Genomic DNA, 13,439 nt, shown 5'->3' with positions numbered 1-13,439 from the left:
AACTTATGGGTTGATTCTCATGAAGCAGATTCAACATTGTTGAAAGTACGTGGACCTGCAAAAGTTTGAAACCTTTTAGAGAGGAGTTTTTTCTTTTTTTTTCGTGACTGGTAAGGGGATCACAACCCTTGGTGTGGTGTCGCCCACACCGCGCTCAGCCAGTGAGCGCACCGGCCAGTCCTATACAGGATCCAAACCCGCGGCGGGAGCGTTGCTGCGCTCCCAGCCCCACACTCTCCTGAGTGCGCCACGGGGTCGGCCCTAGAGAGGAGTTTTTAAGAGGTAATACTTGGGATGTTTCCCCAGGAATTCTCAATATTGATTTGGTTATATTTTATTTTACTTTCCTGGCTTTTAGGATTGTGGGATAGCATGACACTGACTATTTTTATATATTCAAAGGCACTGAAATTAGAGTCCAGCCTGCAACTGCCTGGGTACCCCCCCCAAATAATGGTATCATAGAAGGAAAATATAAAGAAAAAATGAAACAGTTTCAAAGATCCGGGCACAAATAAAGGAAACTAGATCTTCATTCTCCATTTAATAATGATGACGATGACAAATATTAAGAACTTACCATATACTATACACTGATATAAATACTATCATTTAATCTACCTATATATGTCATTTGATATGGTACTATTATTATCACCCCTGTTTTGCAGGCAGGAAACTATATAAACTCCTCAAGACCCCAAAGACAAGCAGTGGCAGGCTGATATGCATCACAGCACTACAGCACAGGGCCTGGGTTTTGAAGAACCATGCTTCACCCTCCGTTATCTTTCAACAAAGTTTACAGGGACTTTTATTTGTGAAACCAGATACTCTCTGCTTTGAAACTATAGAATGTTTCCCTAGGGATATTTTGGGGTTTTTTTTTTTCCCCAACAGGGGCACAGTTTTGCTCTAGGGATGCTCACAGGAAGGCTCATCTGGACCTGTGTACTTGGGAGTCAATTTCAGGATGCCTGTCCCATGAATTAAACATTTAAAAATACACACACACACACACACACACACACACACACACAAAGGAGACTTCTACAACTTTGGATAACATTATAATTTGAATGGCTTGGTATGACAATATGTAGTAAAATTAAAAAGATGCAAAGACATGTTAAAAAGAAGAGAAACTGACAGCTCAGAAAAAAAAAGAGAAAAGTTACTAAGTTCTTATTTAACACAAGGTAAAAAGAAACACAGTAAAGTCGCTATTGAAAATATCAACATGCTTGCATGACATTAAAGGCTCCTGCTCGGTCACTTAAAGAGCCCGATGCCTCTGGAGTTACTGCAAAGAGGGTCAGTTTACAGTTTGGTGGAGAAGAGATACCATCACTTGGTTTGTAAACAAATGGAAGTGCATAAAACCCTTCAGGCACAAAAACTTCTCAATGTACTAAAAACCTGCTGAATTTCCCATGTATGAGGTAAGATGTGATTCTGTCACCACACTTGTTCTGTTTTCTGTGGGTGGCAACTGTGCACCAGCTTGGATACCAGCAACTCTGACAACCTGTTACCTTGACTGGCTTCCTTGCTCCTTCCCAGGGGGATGGGGCCCAGCCAGAGGGAGTAGGAAGTTTGATAAGTCATCCATCCCTTATATTAACATCCTTACAGTGACTAGGTTGTTTAGGTAAGTCAGTGGGGACTAACCAATTTCAGTTTCTTATTCAACCTGGATAATCCAGATGTGCCATTAACTCTAGAGGCTTGTGAAGCAGTAGAAAGAGTTCTTTTTTAGGAGCCAAGAGGAACCCAACTTTGCTCTTTAATATTAACTAGCTATGTGACCTAGACAGGGATTGGCAAACTTTTTCTGTAAAAGGCCAGTCAGTAAATATTTTAGACTTTGCTGGTCCTAAGTTTCTGTTGCAACTACTCAACTTTACTTCTCAAAATATAGTCTGTTAGCAGCCACAGACACTATGTATCAAATGGTGGGACTATGTTCTAACAAACCTTTATTTATGGACACTGAAATTTGAATTTCTATAATTTTGATATCATAAACATTATTCTTTTAACTTTTTTCCTCCCAAACAATAAAAAAATTTAAAAGTCATTCTTAGTTCAGGGTCCCCTTTTTTTTGGTCTTTTTTCGTGTCTGGCAACGGACCGCAACCCTCAGTGTCACGCCCGTACCGGACCGGGACCGGCAACGGGATCGCAACCCTCGGTGCTGCGCCCGCCCCTCGCTCAGCCAGTGAGCGGGAACCGGTCTGTATGTGGGATCCGAACCCTCGGCGGGAGCGCCACCGCGCTTGCAAGCGGCACACTGTAGCAGTGCGCCACCGGGCCGGCCCACAAAGACCACTTCTACAACCACTTTTACACATGAAGACACAAGAGATGAAGCAATTTGCTTGAGATCACTTAACTAGTCAGTTGGTGAAAGGAAAAAGGGCAAGGCTGCAGCCTAAGACGCTCGTCTCTAGCAGTCTTGGACTCATCACTTAATTAGTTTCCTCACTTGCAGAACAGTGAAGACAATACCCAGTGATGTTTGGAATGACTGCTTTAAGAACTAGGAATCATGTTGGTAAAGTGCCTGCACACAGGAAGCTCTCAATGAATGGTAGCTGCTAATTTATTACTATCATGGTATCAATCTAGAAATGAACCAATTCTCTGGTTTCAAATCTCAAGAAAAGCTGTACTTTTCCAAAGTCATATTTAGATAATATCACTCAGTGCAATCGCTTTTCTCATTATACCCAAGCAATCCTATTCTGTCACAGAAATGAACATAGGTGATATCTTCCGTAAAAGCATTCTTTCATTTCATCACGATGAAAAAAATGCAATCCCCCCCTTAATTTTAGTTTATAAAACCTCGTTCTTTCAGCATAAAGGAGTATAAAGTTTCATGAAGGAAGTACACAAAGTGAGAAACATAAGACATTAAATGTGATTTTAAAATTTCTGACTTATTAAGTGCTATCAACTATTTGAAAAGCAATCATTATCATTATTGCTGCTACTTCCCTATATGTTAGTGTGGCTCTTTTTCAAAAATCACTTTTCATTCTTCCTTTTCTGATTCCTCATTCCTAGACTGATACATACGCACACACACAAACTGTGCTTGGAAAATACAGTGTGTGGATTTCTATTATTTACTGCTTTCAAATATGACTAATTTTGCCAGGTGAAGCAATTTTGACAATTTTCTGGAACTCTAAAGTTTTAACAGTGCAATCTAGAAAATTCACTACAAATACATACAACTCAAACTTACCACTGAGATGTAATAAACTAATAGTTATCCTTTCCATGTTAAAGCCCTACATAATTTTGGAGATCTTTTTTTTTTTCACACCATTTTGTACTCGGTTTTATTGGGTTAAAACCACATTTTGCCTTTCATTAAAAAATGAACTATATTTATTTCTATAAATAACTATCTCATAGCAGTAACACAAATGTGAAAATAAATATTACCGTCCCCACTAATTTCATCTGCAGATCCAGGTGGCATGCAAAGAAAGGGGGAGTAGAAAACAGAGGGAAGGAGAAACAGGAAAAAGAAGAGGGAAGAGGGGGGGAAAACACACTATTAAAATGACAAGTAAATCAAAGTGTAAGAAAAACAAAAAAATTTACCTCCCCACAAGATATCTAATTCAAAAGGTAAAAGAAAGTTTATGGTAGGAAGTATGTTTACTTGCATTTAAGGGCATTATGCCAAGTTTTAAGCTGTCAACATATTCAAAATTATACAGTAGTACTATAGAGTTTAAATTGGTTTCTACCATATTAAGTAAGATTAATTTGACTGCCTCATAATTAAATATTAAAAATGTTTCTATCTCCCTCAAAGGGAATTTGTGTCCTCTTAGACAAAAATAAACACAAATTAGTCATTAATGTGAGGGTTAAATGATAACCAGGAGCATAAGGCCTCAGCATGACTACTCCATGAGCCAGTGGGATTGAAATATTATGGTTGATGTGGGCCAGGCCCACTACTAGCAACTGTAGGCAGTTCAGTACTTGCAGCTCTGCTGACAAGTCAGGTTCCCATTTAAATTTGTATGGAACAACAAATTTTGTTCTGAACAGTTCAGACAAATTACTGTTCCAATTATTACAAATAATCTTTGCTTTCCTAGAAAACTCTCCAAATGGCATGACTGCCTCTACTATGCAGCACTCCTAAATATCTGCTCCCAAACATGAAAAGCAGATAACTGGAGTTCACTCTGACCATGCTCCCTCATTCAGGTGCATGCTGTATTAGGAAATCCACAATGCAAACCACACGGTCTTGTTGACCCCAGTGGGAAAACACAACACAAATGAAACTGGGAAGCTATTTCTTGCCCTGTCATGCATTCAAAAACTAGCAAAAAGCCTTCTATTCAAAACAGCCGCTCAAAGATTGTCAGACACAAAACCTTGCCCCCGTTATCGCTTCTGGACAGCAGCCAACGCATACACTAACAATCAATAAAGCTCTGATCTGTTCAGGACAATGTTTAAGCATCTGGTTAGAGCTGGTTTCTTGGGGGTACTCTGGTTAATGGGAGAGAGAGCCTGTGCAAATATGAGTGCAGTACCCGTAGGAGGAGGTTCATGAGAACAGAAGACCAAAGGGAGAAAGCGCCTAGCTTTCTTAACTTTATGCTGGCAGTGACTGACTCCTTTACAAAGAGGCAAGAGGAGGAAAGAGAAAAATAGAAACAAATTATTTCAATACAAAGGATAACTTCTGTTACATATCTATAAAAACAAATAGAAAACTGCAATGCTTTTATTTGACTATTGCACACCTTAATTCTTACTATGACTGACCTGTGTTTTAAAAAGCATTAATATTTTAAAATGTTATTTCTTGTTTTAGTAAAGGTTAGCACTAAAGAAACAAGACATAATGAGTCTCTCAGCTGTGCAGAGCCAGCCAATTGAAGGTACAGATATTTTTACAAACAAAACTGAAACAAAGTGAAACAAAACAAAAAACGAACACCAATAATTGATTCAAGATTCTTGTGAACATTTAACCTTCAACTGTAAAGAAAAAACTGCAGAAAACTTAGCAGACCTTGATTTGTGAAAGAGTTTTATGAGCAATTTCCCCCAAATCATTAGCAAAGACACAGACTCACAGATCTGGAATGTATACCTTGAATAAATTACCTTAACATAAAAAACTGGTGATGAGAATGTTTGAATAGACAGCATCGTTTAGTCATTGGCTGGCACATTCTGTACTCAAAACTCTTTTGAGAGTCAGTTCTCTTATCTGTTAAGCACTAGCTGGATCAACAAGACACACCTTGGCCCTCCAGGAGCACAGCGCACAGTGAGGAAGAGAAGCAAGGGACAGAGAAGCATCAGTTACAGTGCGGCCACAGCAACACTGGAAAGTCCAAGCAAAGGATGCAGCCCTTCAAGATGCGTAAGTTGGAAGATGAAACAGATACAGGCAGCATGCAAAAGTTAACTCAGACCCACAGAGTACCATCAAGAGAGGTCAGGAATCCAAGTGTGGGCACAGGGAAAACAAGGGTCAGTACTGACTGGCTACAATCTTATTGACTTTATCAACATATGAGGAACAGAAACTAGAAGAACTGAATACACTTGAGTAAATATTTTTCCAATGGTATACTCTGATTCCAACAACACTGACTATTTCTTCTTATCGCTTGATTTGAAAAGCAACATTTATCATACACTAAATTCTGAACTTCCTATGTGATGGCCCTAGAGTACAGCCATCTGGTCTCTGGGTGAAGAGGGGCCTGACCTGACAACTGCATGCATGGTGTGACGCTGGGTGAGATTCTGGATGGGGGTGGGGGAGTCCATGGGATTTCCTGGGTACCTGGCATGGAACAACCACTCCATAAGTGCTAGCTATTCTTATTTTCCTACTAGTTTTTTTCTAAACTGAGCTGAATATTCTTCATAGTGACATAAAAAGCAAATAATTCTTTAAAACCATAAGGATAACTTTTCCTAAGTAATACCGAGAATATTATTTCACATCATAAAAACAAAAATAAAAGGTTTTAGTCATTGGCTGGCACATTCTGGGAGGGGATCATGAGGCAATAGCTATATGGACGGAGGAAAAGAGCATTCCATCAGTATTACATTTTCTGATTTTGATAATTATACTGATTGTATAAAATGATGTCCTTGGTCTTAAGAAATACACACTAAAATATTGATAAGGAAACCATGTTCATAACTTGCTTTCAAATGGTTCAAGAAATAGCAAAAAACATACAGAATGAATGAAGGATAAAGTGAGCCAAATTATAAACCTAGTGAGTTTGAGTAAGGAAATGTCAGACTTCATTTTACTATTCTGACAACAATTTTCTAAGCATGAAATTATGGAAAAATAAAAAATATCTGGAACATGGACTCTGGAGCCAGACAGTGTGGATTCAAATACTGGCTCCACTACCCACTCCCTTCCCTTAGAAGCATTACCCAACTTCTGTTTCTCAGTTTTCTTATTTGTAAATGGGGTAACAACCTACCTCAAGTAAAGAGCTGAGGAGAGGAGTCCATGGGATTTCCTGGGCACCTGGCATGGAACAACCACTCCATAAGTGCTAGCTATTCTTATTTTCCTACTAGTTTTTTCTAAACTGAGCTGAATATTCTTCATAGTGACATAAAAAGCAAATAATTCTTTAAAACCATAAGGATAACTTTTCCTAAGTAATACCGAGAATATTATTTCACATCATAAAAATAAAAGGTATTAGGAACTTTGTTTTATTTTAAGATAATCATTTTAATATATTTATTGAACACCCAACGAGCACACACCATGTGGATGCTGTGGGGTTACAGCAGTGAACAAAATAGGCCCCCAAAATCTTAATTTATGGAGATTACGTTCTAGTATGAGAGAAAGAAGATAAACAAATAAGTGAATTATGTGGTATGTCAACATATAAGTGCTACAGGGAAAAACAGAGAAGAGGAATAGGGCACACTTTCACGTAGGGCTGCAACTTTAAACACAGTGATTACAGAAGGAGTCATCTGCAAGACTTCCAGGAGGAGAGAAGTGGGCCAGGCACATATCTGGGGAGCCCAGCTTGGGCAGAGCAGACAGCAGACGCGCAGTCCACGGCTCTGCAAAGTTCAGCATGGGCACTCACCAAGGAGCCGAGGAGGCCATGCAGGGAGGATGAACCTGTGTGTGTGGGTGGGATAGGGGATGTGGCAGATCTCTCAGTGAGGTAATAGAAGGCCAAAGAGCCTAGGACCTGTAGCTCAGGAATGGGCTCTGGCTTTCATTCTGATGACATCAAAGGTGAATGAAGTGGGAAGGAGAGTGACATGATCTGTCCTACTTTAAAGACTTCCTGCGAGCCCTCAAAGGGGAGCAGGTAAAACTGTGAAAATCTAGATTGGAGACTGAGGAGAACTTGAACAAGGGCAGTTGCATGGAAAGTTGGACTGGGAATATAACCGGAAGAATGCGTCAATTCAAATTTGCCAGTGGATTGAATATGGGAGAAGAAAGCAGAGAGAAGCATCAAGAATAACCCTAAGGATGGTCTGATCAGCCAGAGGGAAAGAAGTGCCACTTAAGTGAGTGGAGAAGGGGAGAGGAGTGGGTTTGGCGTGGACACAGGAGTTCTTTTCCAACACATCAACTTTGAGATGCTTATTAGAAATCTGAGTGGAATGGTGAGGACGACGTGGCTGCAGGGTCTAGAGGTCAGGGGAAAAGTCTGAGATTGAGATGACAGCCTGGAAGCGGCCTGCATAATTAAGCCTTGAAACACAATGAGATCCCCAAAGGGGTGACAGTGGGTGGCAGGAAGTGGTGGAGTGCTGAGTCCTAGGGTCCTCAAGCAATTTCAAGAAGTAGCAATGCTGAACAGCAGCTACTCTTGTGAAGAGTCCTGTTGTAAGGGGACTATTGGGGCAAGTGAGGTTAGAAGTGGTTTTTAAGGTGTGAAAACCACAGTATGTGATGTGCTGATGGGAAAGACCTAGTAGAGAGGGAAAAACCCCTGATTACTAGAGAGCAGGGAAAATTCCAGAAGAGGCAACAGCAAGTGATCGGGGCTGGATTGGTGGGAAGTTAGAATTAGCTGGGTGGGGGCAATTCATCTACTGTGAGACAAGGGTGGGCAGAGCTCATGGATACAGATGCTGGCAAGTGGGTTAAGGTGGCTGCAGGTACTTGTGGAAGTTCTCTTCTGACTATAAATTTTCTCAGTGAAATAGGAAGCAAGTCGTCAGTGAAAGTGGTGGAAAGGGTGCTGGAGGTTTAAGAAGGGAAGGTCAGAAGTGGTTATGGGACAGTGGGAGAGCAAAGGGACAGAAAGAGGTGCATGGTCAGGAGTTGAAAGTGAGACCAAAGCGACAGGGTTGTGCTTTCTGCCACTAAGCTTCAGCTATGCTACAGCAGATGAGGACAGACAGAGCAGGACTTAGCCAGGCAGTGTTTCTGCCAAGCAAGTAAAAAAAAAAAAACAAGAGCTGGGCAGTGGAGATAGTGTATACCAGGGAGGGATGTAATCACAGATCAGGGGCTTTAGGCTTATTAAGACACAGTGAAGACAAGAGAGGTATGATGTCAGGACGGTGGACTGGTACAGGACCAACGGACTGGGGATCCTGATGGGGTCAAAGAGTTGTTGGAGTTGGAAAAAGCTAGAAAAATAGGAGGTGGTAGTCAGAGAGAGTTTTCCTAAAATTTAAATTATAGCAGGGTTACAGTCACAGACAGTGTGTAGGCACCACAGGAAAGAGTGGTGAAGTCAGGGGTTGGAAGAAGCGTCTACAGTGAACACTGACATCCTCCAGAACTAGGATGGGGGGAATGCTGCAGAGCTGACAGTGAGCTGGGTGTGCAGAACTCTGAGGAACACAGGAGAAACTCATTCTGATACCTGAGATTCAAAGCTGGAGTTTTTGAATAGTCTGGAAAGAACAATGAGAACAAGAGATACCTCACCCCTTGCCTTCCCACTGCAGTGGCTCTCGGGGGGAAAAAAAAGCCATCACCAATAGAGTCACAGAGGCACTAAGGGGCACCAAGGCCCTCAGGGGAGGAGCCAGTTTGGGTTAGAAGGTTCAGAGAAGAGGCTGTGGATACAGACGAGTCCCTGAAGTCACAGGTAAAAGGTTTTAGAAGCTGGGGAAGAGCAGGAGATGAAGACAGGACAGAGGATATGCAGAAGGGCACGGGAGATTGGGGCTTCTGGAGGAACAGGTATAAATAGGAATAAAGGGCACAATGAGGTTAGTCCAAGTAGATCACTATTTTCCTTTCCACTTTTAGATACACAAGTAAAGCAATATTTCCCTTTGACCACACATTTCAATTCTATTCATTCCTCAGGCCTTAGGGTTTGGTGTTGACAGTGGTGAATGTTACCTGAGCTCTGTGCTCTGGGAAAACAGTCTTCCCAGTAAATCATGTAACTGGGCTGGTCATGGGCAACCCCCCTGCCCCGATAATGTTAAACATCCACAAATTCATAATGATGTTTACAAAAGAAAATCTCAGAGAACAACAATAACATCTGGCTAGTGAGGTAATATCATTATTTTAAAAACTGGTAAATAAAGGAAAAGAAAAAGGCCATTTTCCTGTTTTTCCAGTAGGAACCATTTCCTAGGATAACTGAACAGCTGATGAGGGAAAGCTGTCTTTAGAAGTATTCCAGCTAAATACAGAAAGAAGAAATGACAGAATTTGCATGCTGCTATTTTATGGACCCTGATGAAATCTAGGCAGGAATGTCAATAGCTGCTAAAAACACTGGGTGAAGTGCTTTCAGGAACTTTATGATGGATTCATTAGAAACTGACAGTACCAAAACCCACTGATCAGTCTTAATGTCACAGAGAGACAACCTGATGTTATGTACACATCACCTATCAAGTATTCTTGTGGGAGGGGAACCTATCTAGCCCAAATTGAATCGAACTTCTCTAGTCCTAATGATTACCAGCTTAGAGGAAATAAAGGGGCAGAGATAACAGGTTAAACAGAACGATATCACAGAGGTGTCATCAGCCAAGTCCAGAATGTGGGAGTTACAAGATAAGTGACACAACTTCTTCAACAGATAAATTGCAATGAACAATGAACAAACAGGAAGGCCTGGCCGACAGGTGTGGGAGACTTAGCAAGTGAACTCTACAAACACTACTTGTTGGATTCTTGTTTGTACAGAAGCACGTGTGAAAACAGAGCAATCGGAGATCTGAACACTGACTGGATATTTGATACTGTCTTAAAAAACAGTCTTATCTTTTAGAAATATTTATAGGTGAAATATGCATTTGATTTAAAATAAGTAATGGGGATTATGTGTCTGTGTAAGTTTGTGGAGGTAGGCATCAAGTAAGATTGGCCGTAAGTTTTTAACCACCGAATCTGTGTGATGCATATGTGGAAAATCATTACATGATTCTATTCTTTTTCTTCTGTATATATGTTCAAAATTTTCCGTGAACAAAAAGTTTTAAAAAATCAAAAATTCAAAAGGACACCAGATAGTAGGCACTTAATATCAAAATTTGCTCACTTCTATGGTTTCTTCCTTGTAGAAGCATCACAAATATTTTGTCTTGACTCATGGAGTCTGACTTTAATCCACAATTATTTCGCAGTCACCACATGCTACAAATTATAGTAAAAAGGCCTTGAGGTCAAATTCCAGAGTATTTTAAAGTTTCAAGCATTCCTTTTTTTTTTTCTTTTTTAAGATGACCAGTAAGGGGATCTTAACCGTTGACTTGGTGTTGTCAGCACCACACTCTCCCAAGTGAGCTAACCGGCCATCCCTATATAGGGATCCGGACCCGTGGCCTTGGTGTTATCAGGACCACACTCTCCTGAGTGAGCCACGGGCCGGCCCCCAAGCATTCCTTTAAAAATTTTCTCTGCAAAGAAAAGAATAACTGGGCCTTTTGATGCTCGCAATATTTGTTTTATATTTAGCTAGATGATACTTGGGCTTCTTGCATTTTAGTAATAAGTTTAAAAAAAGACGATTAAAGTTTATTAATTATTGTGTTAATACGCTTAGAAAGGATTAAGAGGGTTCATGAGCCAAGTATACCCAAACACTGCAACTGTGATGTACACACTTTTATAGAGACAAAGGTACACTTTTGTTCAAAATACTTTTGAGAAGCATTTCATTTCCCTTATGACACGGAAGCTGTCGGGATGAAGATGGGAATACACTCTATTCTGGAAACAAAATTCACAGGACTAAGGTAACAGATTCATATGGGGTGGAATTTGTAAAAACAAAAATCCCCTTTAAATTTGTGTTGTGCTCATTATTGCTCAGCTTTTCACTTGGCCTTTTCTTATTTGAAAGTGCCTCAGGCTACCCCCCTGTCAGAGTGGCCTGCAGGATTCTAAGTGCACAGCCTGCAGCTGAGAGGTTAAGTTTAATTCAAGCAGGAGTTAGTAAGAAGCCATTTTGGCTCTGGGTCCTTTTCAGGATACTATTCGACAACATATGCTGTTGACACTTCATTACTTACATGACTTCAGAATATTCTTCTTACCTCCTTTAGAAGCCATGGAGGGGAGGGACATGATTAAGCAGCACCTTCAAATGTCAACAGAGGCAAAAGGAGCTAAAATGAGGTGATGGGGGGGGAGTGGGGGCTATGAGAAAGAAGGCAGCACAGCAGGGCTATTTTGGTTATTCACTTTCTGATTCAGGCACAGGACAATCAGCCAGTCTGTCCACATGAAGTCAAAGCCAACTGTCAGCCTCTCAATGGCTTAGAGTCTCTCCTAACACCAGATTGGTGAAAAAGCACTATTCAAGACTACTGAAATTAGAAGAATTTCCAGTAAGCCACGTACCAGGAATGCGACAACAACATTCGGTAACTACCACTTTGTGGACACAAAAATTATCAGTAGCATTTATTTGATTAAGTTATTTCATAAAACACATAATTTACAAAAATGAAACTTTGTACATACTAGATGATAATACTCTAAAATTAGGTCAAAAAATTTTTTTCCTTTAACTTCCTAAAAGTAGTGTTTAAATCAAGCTTTCAGGGCTGGCCAGTTAGCTCAGTTGGTTAGAGCATGGTGTTAAAACACCAAGGTCAAGGGTTCAGATCTCTGTACTGGCTAGCCAACAACAAAAAAAATTATCAAGCTTTCAGCAATAGAAAGACTACTTTGGAAACCAGCATTATCAAAACTGAAACTAGAGCATAAAACCAGGCACAAAAAACTCTTTCAAACTTGAACACAGGGTAAGCTTTTGAATTTTAACAGAACTACATCCCCTTTCCTAACATCTCCTAGGAGTCTAGAACAATTCACACTGATGAGCTCACAGCAAATCATTTGACAGCGCCAGCGACTTTCAATGTCACTGATAGCTCTGAATATTTATTTCGGTCTTTCTGTTTTCTGTTCCTGCTACCTGAAATGCATTCCTCTAAGTCTCAGCACACCTCCATACCTTGCTAAGGCATTCATCAACTTATTTAAAAACAATTACTAAATGCTTATGTTGCAGATAATACGCAGATAAACAGCGTGTCTTTGCATGTGATGGGTTCGCTGTCTAGAGGACAAGATGGTTTCTAAGATAATTACATTCGTTTAAAGACTATTCACAATAGAGAGATATACAGTGCTCTACAGAACTCTGAAGAAGTCCAGCTCTTCTTAAAGTAGTCAGGGAAGGCTTCTAGGAGGTGGTGATATGTTATCCCAGTCTTGAAGATCAGGTAAGAACTCTTTGGTTGTAAATGGAAAAGGGAGAATCAGGCAAATCCCACTTTCTCCATGAAGACTTTCTCAGTCTTCCCAAATGTTTCATCTGTACTTGGGGTAAACGCCCTTAAATTCTTATTAAAGGCAACAGAGCTTAGAGGGTAATAATGACCTGAGTTCTAATCCTAGCTCCATCACTTTCAAGTTGTGTGACACTGAACAAGTTTGTTTACCTTTCTGAATCTGTTTCCTCATATCGGTGAAATGGGGGATGTGGGTGGGGGTAATAAATACCTTGCAAGGTTGTTGTAGGGATTAAACAAGATAATATCTATCATTTATGAAGGGCTTTACAATCCTATACATACGTGAATGCATGTACGGGTTTAATGCTGCACATACCACACTGAATATTTACCACAAATATTAGCTGTGTGGTCCTTGCCCATCCCATCTCCTATCCCTCTATTCCTGCTTGCTCTCTGCTACTCTGGCCTTCTTGCTAGTGCCTGATCTTGCCAAACTCCTGCTCCAGGATCTGGTGCTTGCTGTCCCCTTAGTGTATCTGCCTGATACCTGCTCACATTGCCTGACACCTGCTCACGTCATCTCCTCATCTCCCCAGAGAGACCTCTTGACCACAATTTTAAATAGCTGTCCCATCACTCTCAATTACCTGCTTTGTTTTATTTTATCATTTTTTTTTGGGGGGGGG

The 13,439-nt window shown here is 40.5% G+C and overlaps 1 protein-coding gene across 4 annotated transcripts in view; it reads right to left on the bottom strand.

The window, feature by feature from the left end:
• The window catches only part of PTK2 (protein tyrosine kinase 2), a 136,182-nt gene that overhangs the window by 93,846 nt on the left and 28,897 nt on the right, over window positions 1-13,439 (bottom strand). For 2 of the 4 annotated variants that reach the window (XM_008568410.1, XM_008568421.1), the window contains exons 6-7: window positions 4,578-4,661; window positions 3,460-3,477 (exon numbers count right to left, since the gene is read on the bottom strand). The exons of 1 other annotated variant lie outside the window; for it this stretch is intronic. In XM_008568410.1, coding sequence (XP_008566632.1) covers window positions 3,460-3,477; window positions 4,578-4,661 — 102 coding nt within the window. The remainder of the gene's footprint in view (window positions 1-3,459; window positions 3,478-4,577; window positions 4,662-13,439) is intronic. One more of the 4 variants, XM_008568436.1, reaches the window with a different exon arrangement.

Source organism: Galeopterus variegatus, unplaced genomic scaffold (assembly GCF_000696425.1).
Source record: "Galeopterus variegatus unplaced genomic scaffold, G_variegatus-3.0.2 Scaffold24, whole genome shotgun sequence".
Classification (NCBI taxonomy): Eukaryota; Metazoa; Chordata; class Mammalia; order Dermoptera; family Cynocephalidae; genus Galeopterus; species Galeopterus variegatus.
The sequence above is the reverse complement of the archived record's forward strand: the minus strand, read 5'-3'. Positions and strand labels throughout refer to the sequence as shown.